The following is a 12,211-nucleotide window of genomic DNA, read 5'->3' as shown; positions in this document are numbered from 1 at the left end:
TTCAAAAATTTGTAGCCATTACCTCTTCAGATGTTTTATTATCTTGATGCAGTTCATTCTTTCCCTTTGAAATTCTTATTGGATACAAAAAGCACCAACCATTAAAAAAAAGCATTGACTGAGTTCATTAAAATGAGCATCCTTTGCTGATTAAAAAACACCATTAAGAAAGTGAAAGGACAAGTTACCAAATCGGAGAATATATTTGAGGCATATGTGACTGGCAAAGGCTCGGGTCCATTTGAATATGACACATACAAACATATTTCAAAAAGTTCATGGAAAAATAGGATTGAGGTACCCTCGTATTAGTCACCTATTACACAAAAGATTCAAAGTGAGGAAACAAAGAATCAATGGTATTGATCCGACCTGCATTTTCTGCTAATAGAAGAAAAAGTAGTAGGAAAGAAAAAATATATATTATTCTCAGACTCCTGTAGCTCATTGACAGCATATCTGTAGTCTCATTTTCTAACTCCCTCCAGAAATAATATCTTACCATCCTTGTCCCCAACTGCCACTGTTGTAAGGGTGACCCAGAGAATATCCTGGTTAGAGGATATTTTATTCTGATCTTGGCATCCGTTTATGGCACTGGGGCTAGAGGTGGCAGCTGAGTACAGCTGCCTCCTGCTCTTCTGCAGGCACTGCTTCCCAACCCCTGTAAAGGCATCTTTTTAAGTAGCTTCTTAAGTAGTTGTCTTATTACCATTTTTATGTCAAAGTTGTAACCCTTTTCATTTTCTTCATAGTTTGAAATCTTATATTTGATTAATTAATTAATTAACTTTTCACCAACCTTTGACTTTTATAGGCTTTACTCTCTGTACATGATATCGTGGCTCAGAAGAATTACGATCCTGTATTGCCTCCTATGCCTGACGATATTGATGACGAGGAAGACTCGGTCAAAATAATCCGTCTGGTCAAAAATAGAGAACCACTGGTGAGTTTTGGTCCCCATTTTGTGCTCGGGTGTAAGTAGATGTCATGCTAAAGCCAGATCTGATGAGCACATACCATTTATTCCTCTCTTTAAATTAGGCTGCTTCTGTGTCCTCAACTATATATAAAGAATATGGTTTAGAAAAAATGAAAATGAAGCCAAATAAAAAGATAGACATTCTATTGGTTATAAATAGCAGTAATTTTGAAAATGTGATCTAATACATTTATAAGAAAAAGCATGAAACATACCAAGTGTGGCTGATGTCAGATTAAATGGTGCAACTAACATTGCTTTTGTCTGTTCTGGAAAGTTGATTTATTTTAAAGTAATGAGGGGAAATTAATCAGGTGTCTGATATTCCAAAATGTACATATAACCGTTTATTTTAGCACCAGAATTTATACAGTGTTGAACTACGTCAAGGGGTCTGTGGTAGGTAGAATAATAATGCCCTCTTGCCCTCAAAGATGTCATTACCTAGTCCTCAGAACCTATAAATATGTTACTTTACATGGCAAAAGGGACTTTTCATGATTAGGTTAGGGTTCTTGAGATTGAGATGTCCTAGATGATCTCAATGTGATCACAAGGGATCTTACAAAAGCGAAAGAGGGAGGCAGTAGGGTCAGAGTTGAGGCAGGAGAGGCAGCGATGGAAGCAGAGTCTATGGGAATGTGGCAATGAGCCGAGGAGCCTCCAGAAATGGCAAAGATCCGATCCTGCCCCAGAGCCTCCACAAGGAATGCAGCCCTGCCAACACCTTGATTTTAGTCCCATTTTGGCTTTCCAAGGTCCAGAACTATAAGATAATAAATATGCATTGTTTTAAGCCACTAAATTTGTGGTTATTTGTTACATCAGCAATAGGAAACTAATACAGGGCGTATCCATATTTTCTATGAAACTACATTCAAAAGAATAATTAAACTTTGTAATCTAGCTGTTATTTGAAATGTGCTCTGTCCATTTATTCAAATTCATACATTTTTGTGTTTTTAAAGCAAATAGCAGTTGATAATGTAGTAGTTTCTGGGTACTATGTTAAGTACTTTACATATATTTAATATTCATAGTTGGTATTATTTTTCTGTTTTTACAGACTAGAAAATTGATGTTTAAAGAAGTGAAGAAGTTTAGCCAAAGTATCACAGCTAATGAGGGGTAGAACTAGGATTCAAACTTAGCTCCTTATCTTCAAATACTAGTTTTTTCCTTGCACCATATTGTGTCATTATGCTTTTCTTTTTTTTTTTGATGGTTTTTATCTTCTTGTTTAGTTTAAGGGAAACTTTGGCATATTGATAAATGCACTGGGTACTCTTGCCCAGAAAAATATACAGATAAATTTACATATTGTATAAGGAGATTTGTTGAGCCACTGAAGCTCACACATGGGCATCTTGGGGCTCTCTGTATTCTTGGTTAAGATTGTTTAATTTTAGGTTATAAAACTAATGCTTTTCATTATGGTTGTAACTCTATAATAGTAACCTAAATAATTCTTGATTTTTATTGTGGAGGTGGTATACTTAGTAAGAATAGATGGCACTCGTGTTGGATATGCAGAAAGCTATCTCAGGGGCCTCTCACCACAAAGTGACTAGTTCTTGGTGGGTTCTGTGCACATATCAATAAAAAGTATTTTTTTCGTCTTGATGAATTCAGCCTCCTGGAGGAGGCAGTTGAAAGACTGACCATATTGAGGAATGCGATAATTCGTTAGTAGTGCTTTGTTGATCAATCGTAGTTTTTCCCAGGGGCAGCAGTTTTTGGTGTGTTGATTTGATGAGCTGACATTTAAACAGTCATCAGCAACATCTAAGTCCCATGCCTCCTGACCAAGTGAAATGTTCATCAAAGAAATTAGGCATTGGATTTATTGAGATTTCTCAAAAGTTTTAGTTGGACCTGCTGTGAATTAGTTTAAATTTACCAAGACATGGAGAAAAGTATATAAAATAACCTGAAGTTGTGTTATCATAATTTGTTACCGAATAGATTACACCTTTTCACTAATAAGCATGTAACAACTGAAATAATTAGACCTCAAGTTGAGGTGGTTATTCTTTATCTATTAGCCTTCTTTTCTTATTGTTTATATGATACAGTATATTTAAGATGAGAGTCTGAATTAGAATAACAGCAAAAGCTACAAACATAGGTATGTAAAAATAGAATTGAAAAGACAATATTAATCTTTCCATAAACTCATGGAAAAATAGAATTGAAAGATGATATTAATCTTTCCATGAACTTTTTGAAGTACTCTTTCGTAAGCTAACTTTGCTATGACCAGGCAAATCTTCAAATGTAGAGGATAAGGAGAGAGGGAAAGTCAAAACATACCACAGGAGGTTTTTATTTAGGTGGCCAAAGTACTGTGCATTCAATTAGCAGGAATAGAAGGAAATGTAGGGGCATAAAAATGATGAATTTCCATATAATTATACTGAGCCTGTGGGGCTCCGCAAGTTGCTAGGAGAAAGTTAGAAATTTAGGAAAGGGAACCAGGTAAATTTCTTACAAGATTGGTTCAATTGATAAGTTGTTTAAAAAGGAACATTTCTCTTAAACATGAAGATGTTTTCCAGATTTGTAACATTTGTATATTCAGGGGATATTATAGGCATTTCTCAAAATTGCTCAGTTTTTTATTAGTATGTCATGGTGTAATTCAACAACTTTGTAATGAACTTAATAGTATTTTCATCTCTACCTCCCCCCCAAAATTGGGGGTTTTAAAAATGTTAGTATTATTTCATTTTATCCATAATTTCCTTTCTGCTTATTTGCCCCTATTTACATGAATTTTAAAAGTTTTCCTTTCTAATTTTCAGTTAATTATTTAAAAGTTTTTTTTCCTCTAAAAACATATTGGTAACTTCTTTGAATTCTAGGTTTAGTTTTCTATATTTAATGCAATTTAAAGTTATTTTGAGTACGTTTAAGTTACTTTAAAAATTATTTTGGTCAGTCATGCTTTGTCTTTCTGTTACTCAGTAACAAAACATGATAACACAATTTTTGGTTATTTTATATACTTCACTCAATTTCTTTTTAAATTTAAACTAACTTACAGCAGCTCCAACTAAAACTTTTAAGAAATCTCAATAAAGTAAATATCTAATTTCTTTGATAAACATTTTGAAGATCTTATTTGGTCAGGAAGCATGGAACTTAAATTTGTTTAATTTAATTGCATGTTTTATGTTAAAATAGCTGTATTTAAAAAAAAATAAAGCTTTATATAAAACTTCATATAACATAAACTCTAAACAATATGAAGAAATTTCTGAAATTGCTGGATATTTCTTAATGTCATTTGAACATTGGAATATGAAATCAAGTCAGTAGAATTGCTTGTCTTGAACTTTTTCTTCTCCAAATCTGTAATTAGTGTATTATCTTTGCAATTATTGTAAAGGTAAATTAAGATGATTGGGTGAGTAAATTTAAAGTTTAGAAAGACAGTTCCCAGAAAAGTAAAAAATAGTATTTTCAACAAACTTGTCATTTACATCTGTCAAATGACATTTGTCAGTTTGAGGCAGGTTACTGGAGACACCACAAGACTGTCAGAGCAAAATAAAAACCAAAGAACATACACACAGAGAAGACTGAGAGTGAGAGGCATCTTTAGGAGAATTGAGTCCAAGTCATAAGAATCAGAAATAGGTAACATGAGGGAAGCCAAGTAGAAATAAAATTCTATCAAGCGGATGGTCAGGAAATGCTTGGCAAATGATGTACGAGGAAAGAGTGTAAGATTTGGCAACTGAGGGGGAGGTCATGGGTGTTATTTAAGAATACAGTTTTTGTTTATTAGACCCAGGTATGATGTGGTGACATGAATACCAAGCGTGCATCAGATGACCTGAGCAACAGTTAGGATTCTGTCACTTATTTGCTCTGTATCCTGCAGCAGGTCACTTACCATTTCAGCCTCAGGTTCCTTATCAGGACATGTATTTCTTTGCAGGTGTTTTGAATATCAGCTGAGGTAGAATGTATTTGGAATGCTTTTTAAGATCTGAAGTATTATGCAAGCGTTATTCAGTAAAAATGTCTCACAGAATGGTAGAAGCTAGATTACAGCGGTTCGAGGAGAGAACCAGCAGTGGACACAGACCGCATAGGTATTTGGCAATGGGAAGGAAGACGGGTGACAGTTTGAAGGGAGGGAATCTCTCGATTCTTCTCAAAAGAAAGGGGAGAAGAACAGTGGTCAGGATTCAAGGAGCGGAGCTATGTCAGTTTGGAACAATTTATATTTGTTTCATCTGAAAAACTAATTTTTAGACAAACTTAAGGGAATGAAATTCTATTAGTTGGCGAGTGAATTTTGATCCCACATTTTCAGCGTCTCTTGCAAGGGTTGTCTTCTCACTTCTTTAATAACAGTGGTTCTCAGGTTTTGGTATTAGAAGAATGACCTGAGGTGCTTATTTGAAATGCAGGTTTCTGGGCTCTGACCAAAGGGTCTATATCAGCAGGTTTTTGGTGGGGCCTGGGAATCTCAATTTAAAAAACTGTCTCAGCTGTTCTGGGTGGGAGTGTTTGGGAGACCACCCTTTTGAAGCACTTGTTTCGAATGTTCAACCTGAAATTGACTGTGCTACCTATTTAAGGAGACCTTACAATATTGACAGTTTATAGGAGGTAAAAGTTTTATTTAAGGAGATTGTCGTAATACGTTTATAAAATATTTCACAGACCATTAATAAAAATCTAACCAGAATTTTAACTTCTCAATCTAAACTGAAGTTCTCTATACTCTTATTTTTTGGTCAAAATCACATAGCATAAATTCACAATAATTATGTAAGAAAATATGCAAGTTTTTAAAAATTAGATTCAGTTTTAATTCACTTTTCATTTGCAGACTGTCATAGGACTCTCAACTTTTATACAGTATCACATAAAATGTGCTCTCTGTTATTGAGTTTTGATCTTATTTTCATGCAAATACATGCACTGGGAATAGATCAAGGAATCGTGATAACAGGAGTTTGGAAAGCAATACGGAAATAGAAGTCTTCAGGAATGAAAGGTTCAACATGAAGACTGAGTCAAGTGGTAGTACCATATAGAAAGTGAGAAATTGTTCCTCAGAGCCACAGTTTACCCTCAAGGGAGAGTGGAATCAGCAGATAGCAAGCATATTCTATCAGGGCACATATCTATAACAAAAGAACCCTTAAGTGTTTCTTTAGCTACACATTCCAAAGTGATTTCATCCTGCCCATGGCTTTTAAAAAATAGCTATGTGCCAATGACTCCCAGGGCTATTTTTCTTCCAGATCTTTCTTCTGATCTTTCAATCGTTTGTCTACTTCAAATCTCCATTTGGATGTCTAATAGACATCTCAGTCTTTACATGTCCAAAGATAAACCACTGATCTTTGTCCTCAAATCTGTTCCCCCTCTGATCTTTTCCCCTTTCAGTTAATGGCAATTCCATCCCTCCAGTTGCTCAGACAAAAGCCATACAGTCTTTGATTCCTCTGTTTCTTTTGCATCCCATAGCCAATTCATTGGGAAATCCTTTTGGCTCTTCTAGTAATATATCCAGACCACTTTTCATCACTTCTCCTGCCAGTCAGATCTAAGCCACCATGGTCTTTCCCCAGGTTATTGTAACAACATCCTATTTATTTCATTGCTGTAGCTCTTGCCTTCCTTCCCTCTTAACACAGGTGGAGCAATCCTTCTAAATTCACAACCCCGCACATTCTCCCTTTTTCATTCAGAGTAGAACCCAGTGTCCTCACGATGACCTGCAAAGTACCATGCAGTCTGGCTCCCTGCTTCATCTGACCTCATCTCCTTCTGCTTCTCCTCTTTCACTTTACTCCAGCCACTCTGGCCACTTTGCTCTTCCTTGAATATTCCATTCACAGCTCCCTCTTAGCACCTTTGCACTGACTATTTCTTCTGTTCTTTCCCTTTGGCTACTCCTTTACTTCCATCCAGTCTTTCCTTACTCAAATATCGTCTTCCGTGTCTTCACATTGTCTTCCCTTTACCTGTCCTGGTATCCTGATCATTTCTACTCTGCCCTACCCCTTCACCCTCCCTAGCGTTTACCGCCTTTTAACATACCGTATAATATATCAATTATTTCATCTCTTGTTTATTGTCCGTTTTCCCTGCTGGAACGTAAGCTCTGTGAGGGGGCAGGAACTTTTGTTCTGTTCACCAGTGTATTATTACAGGCCCTTAGAACAGTGCCTGGCACATAGTAAGTTCTCAATAAATATTTGTCAACTTCATTGAATCACAGAATAAGTCAAAGGAACTATCATTAAGCACATCAAACTGGATGGTTCTATACTGAGCAAGAGTACAATCCATAGAGGAGAGAGAGATTTGTTCTGGTTATCTAATTCTGGGTTATAAACCACCCCAAAAGTTGTAGCTAAAACAATATATTATCGTCTTGTACATTTTGGGGGCTGGTGGTCTCAGCTGGGAGGTTCTCACTTGGAATTCCTCATACAAACAGTCAGATGGTAGCTGAGGCTGGAGTCATCTGAGGACTCCTTCATTCACACAACTGATGCCTGGGCTGGGAGCTGGAAAGTTGGGCGCTGGTCAAGCATCTTCTTCTTCAAGTGGCACCTCTGCTTAGCTAGCTTGTGCTTCCTCACAGCATGGCAGTAGTCATGATTTCTTACACAGAGGCTGAATTCTCATAAAGCAAGTGTTTCAAGAGGCTCAGGTAGCAGCCGCAAGTCTTCTTGTAGCTTTAGAACACCTGATGTGGTAATACTGAAGTGGCTAAATTCCTGTCCTCCCCTTGTTTTAATCCTTATTATAATTTTTCAGCTAATATCTGCCTGTATGTGAGATATATCTAGAGTTGTGTTAAGAGTTAACAGCTGAATGCATTTCTGAACTCTATGGCTCTGCAGTTTGCAAGACTGTCAGTTTTTGACCTTCTTATGTGAGTGAGAGACATTTCCTGTATAGGTGAGAGACAGAGTTGCTCTCTAGCCTGCATTGCAAAAAGCACCTGACCACATCCCCCATCTCCATGAAACCCTCTACCCGAAGCCCCTTACCCACCTTTAACTACCTGGTAAAGACCCCAATTTGTGTAACTCTGCCTGGATACAGACAGAGAGCCAATAGAAAAGCTTGCTTGCTTGCTCAGGAAAGGTATAAAACTCCAGTTCTCCCTGCATTCTGGGCTCAGGTTTTTGGAACGTTAGTTCCTCTGAGACCGCCAGCATAATAAATCATCTGACTTCTCCGTTTCTCCGAGTGTTTGCGTTTCCTTTGGTGACTTCTGCCCTCACAATATGGCATGCTTATACAAGGAGGGAAGGAACTAATGATCTCCATCTTATAGACAAGCCACCACAAGGCTAATGAACTCATGAACTTATGAACTAAGGGTTAAGGAGAGATAAAGGGGAAGCAGTATTGAATGATAATTAATATTAAGGATAGTGTCTCTGGTCAGATTGCCTTAAACAAGTCCTGACTTTACCACATACCATTACTTTGTCTTAGACAAACTATGACCATTTGGGATTCAATTTCTCATCTATCGGATAAGTAAACTCAGTTAAGATTACTAGTCTCTTCTGTCATTAGAAATAGTTTGGGAAAGTGTGAGACACATTCCTAAGGAAAATGAAAGTTGATCTAATCAAGTTAATTAGCAGTATTGACAACATAACATTTCCAGTCATTTCCAGTCAGAAGTGAGTTATTTAAATAAGGCAGAAAAGAGCAGTAATTGGTGGGCCTAAGGTTTATGACCATGGAGAGATGCTCATTCACAGTTTTGGCCTTAGGGTATACATAGGAGACAAAAAAAAAAAAAAAAAAAAACCCCACAAAATCATCCTATCACTTAATTATTCGATTTTTCCTGTTATAAGGTATATGTCATAGCTGTCATATATAAAGTATATTATTACAAATGGATTTCTGCTGTTGTTCACATGTCCATTCTTTAGTGACAGACATGTGGTTATTGACAAATGAGAAAAATTCCACTTCTTTTTTGGGATAAATTTTGCCAGCGCTTATAGTGCGCCTCAGCAGTCTGCTGCAGTGTAGGACGGCTTTTCTAATCCAGTGCCAGTTTCTTAGAAGGATAATCATGAAAAGGCTTTCAAAGTAGCCATTTATGCCTGTTGTTCTTACAAAGCAGCATTCAGGTAGTTTGCTTTTGAATATCTGTAAGTAAAGAATTTTTGGATTCTTTGAGATTGTTTTCTAATCTTATGTCAAAACCTTAGTTCTGTTTATACTAGGTACAATCCTAGTTCATTAAAACTGCAGAGTAACAGGTCTTTCTTCCATTCATCTGCCTTAGTCTTAGGTAACAAATATAGCTAATTTGTAGGTTATAAATTTGTTTGTTTTTTCTTTATCATAGTGCCACATTTCTTTATTTACTATGATATCTTAGAGTTATAACACAATCATTGAAGTAAATGTTAAATGACCTGGGTTTTAGTTTTCTAACTTATTATATAGACTTTTGTCTATTCACATAACCATCCCTCTACTACCTTGTTCATTGGGTATTGTAAGGATAAAATGAAATGAGAAAGTGCTTTAAATGAATAAAAATAAACAGCATTCAAACACAAGGTATTCTTATGATGGAAAGAAGGTATTTTTTATTTTTCATAGTTTTGAAAAGGTTAAAGATCTAAAAAATCTTTAAAGTGCTGAAACTCTTAGATGATATGTAGATCAAATTTTCTGTACCTTGTTATGAGTATGTATATGGCCAATGGCTTGATGTCTATTTCTCCTGCCTCATTCCTTCAATTTTTTTAAAGTAGTCGTTTTCGCTTTTTCCAGATGAGCACACTTATTTCTGCCTCCCCCTCCTACCACCCAGTACACACATTTCTCCACAAAAAAATAAAACAAAATTTTTTTTTCCTTAAAAGGGAGCTACCATTAAGAAGGATGAGCAGTCTGGGGCGATCGTTGTGGCTAGAATCATGAGAGGAGGTGCAGCAGACAGAAGTGGTAAGACTTTAAATGTTTCTGCTTTGAAAACTATGATTAGAGTATGCAAACTTTAAAATAAATAAGAATTATTTTATAAGATATCAATAACGTGTATTTCTAGACAAAGACCAAGATGATGTTATGATTTCTTGGCCAACATTATTATGTTGTAGTCCTTGACTCATTGCTGTAGAATGGCACAGTCTGGAACCTAAGAAGTATGAATGAAGGTCTCCTTTCCAATTCTTCAGTGTGTTAAGGGAACCCTCAAATGCTTTAATTGTGGAAACAACTGCAAACTACAGTTTCTTTTGTGAGTAACATGGCTAATGGACCAAATTTTATGTTTTTCAGGTCTTATTCATGTTGGTGATGAACTTAGGGAAGTGAATGGGATACCAGTTGAGGATAAGAGGCCTGAAGAAATAATACAGATTTTGGTACGATATAAATTTATTTTAAAATTGGAACAAAAATAAAATTCAATTACTATATTGCAGCCTTTTCAGACTTGGTTTGAAATATACAGGATTCAGATTTAGCGGTCCAGGGCTCACATCCCAGCTCCGTCACTTAATCCCTACGTGTCTTTGTAAAATACCTTAATCCGTTTGTGCCTCTGTGTTTTCATTTACAAAATGAGAATGAGAAGAGATAAATATCTCACTGGAGTGTTTTGAGGATTAAATGAGATAATGTGTGTAACGAGTTTAGTACGTGGCCAGATTAGGTACTCGATAGATGGCATATGCACTGTTGTTGGTGATAAATTTATCTTTGTCCTTCTCCCAGTGACATAGCCATACTCTAGGCTATGAATTCAAGGTATACAAAATAGCAAAACTAAGATATCACGTGAAATCTAAAAACTTGTGTGAAATTATTTTAGGCGTTGACAATATTAATTCTAAAGCTCATTTCTGAGGATAAAATGAAGGGAGGCTGTCTGTTTTATGTATGAAAACATGCTGTAAGCCTACAGCAATAAAAAGAGATTTGAGTGTCTCAAAACAAATCTCTGTATATATGTGAATTTAATATGTTACCAAGATGGCATTTTAAATCAGTGGAAAAATAATGAAACCATTTTATAAACGGTACTGGATTAATTGATGATTCAGTTAGAACAAATAAGGTCAGTCCCTATTTTACACCCCACAAAAATAAATTGCCAACAAATTAAGTATTTAAGTACAAAAGAAATCACAAAAGTTGCACAATAAAATGTAATATACAATTTTTGTAATTATAGTGAAGAGAAAGACTTTTGACCTTGAAAAATAACAGAAGTGTCTGTTAGAATCCAACACTTTCTGTACAGAAAAAAGATGTCATATATAAAGTTAAAAGACAAGTGAGATTGCAGGGAAAATATTTTCTATATATATGACAAAAGCCGAATATTTTAATATATATTGAGATCATAAAAATAAATAATAAAAACTGTAGGGACCCAAATGCCCCAAGGGATCCCACCCCGATCACATAAGCCCTTCTTGGCCACACCCCATCATGGCACTGGTTGCCCTTCTCTTCCGCATTCTCCTTCCCGCCGGCGCGAATTGCACACCAATCAGCTCCCCCCAAACCCCATGCGGTATGCTAAGTAGGGATTGTATTTTAAGCCAATCAGCTTTCCCCTTAAAGCCCTATATATGTGTGTGTGCTGCCTAATAAACGGGCTCTCTCTGGTGGATCGTCAACTGGTGTCGACTCGTCCTTTCATTATTTACAGAAAAATCAGCAATGCATATACACAGTTTACAAAAGAAAACATGATGTCTGAAAAATATTGGATTACTTGGGATTTAAAAGCTTGGTAATGCCTAGAAAATGCCTTGGAAATTAATCCTAAAGGAAATGGGCAAATGTGTATAAACAAAGTATTTTTTAAAGATTTGGAAACTATCAAGAAGTTATGTTGATCAAATAATTACTCACCTATATGGTGGATTACTGTGACGCAATCACAATGGGTGATAGACCTATATGACTTAATAGTAATAGTAATAATTGCTAACATTGATTGAGTCCTTAATAAATGACACTTTTTTAAGGGCTTTACATCCATTTAAAATACACACACACAAAAACTAGAAAAATGGGAAGGATTATAGAGAAGACTTTTGCTTTCTCTGTACCTATGCAATTCAGTATTATGTATGGATTCTTAATAAGATTTGTGAATTACTTTTATGAAAAGCAATAACAATATTGCCATTTTGAAATAATCACTCCTTTATAAAATTCTGTTATTTATATGAGGGTACTTCA

General features: G+C 35.8%; 1 protein-coding gene across 2 annotated transcripts in view; it reads left to right on the top strand.

Annotated features, from left to right (window-relative positions):
* MPP7 (MAGUK p55 scaffold protein 7) overlaps positions 1 to 12,211 on the top strand; it is a 226,494-nt gene that overhangs the window by 150,472 nt on the left and 63,811 nt on the right. For both annotated transcript variants that reach the window (XR_010023832.1, XM_063099009.1), the window contains exons 6-8: positions 818 to 949; positions 9,874 to 9,955; positions 10,292 to 10,377. Coding sequence is in view for 1 of the 2 variants with exons in the window: in XM_063099009.1 (XP_062955079.1) it covers positions 818 to 949; positions 9,874 to 9,955; positions 10,292 to 10,377 (300 nt within the window). In the remaining variant the exon portion in view is untranslated. The remainder of the gene's footprint in view (positions 1 to 817; positions 950 to 9,873; positions 9,956 to 10,291; positions 10,378 to 12,211) is intronic.

This window comes from Cynocephalus volans, chromosome 6, assembly GCF_027409185.1.
Source record: "Cynocephalus volans isolate mCynVol1 chromosome 6, mCynVol1.pri, whole genome shotgun sequence".
In the NCBI taxonomy this organism is placed as follows: Eukaryota; Metazoa; Chordata; class Mammalia; order Dermoptera; family Cynocephalidae; genus Cynocephalus; species Cynocephalus volans.
This window is presented reverse-complemented; position numbering and strand designations above follow the sequence as displayed.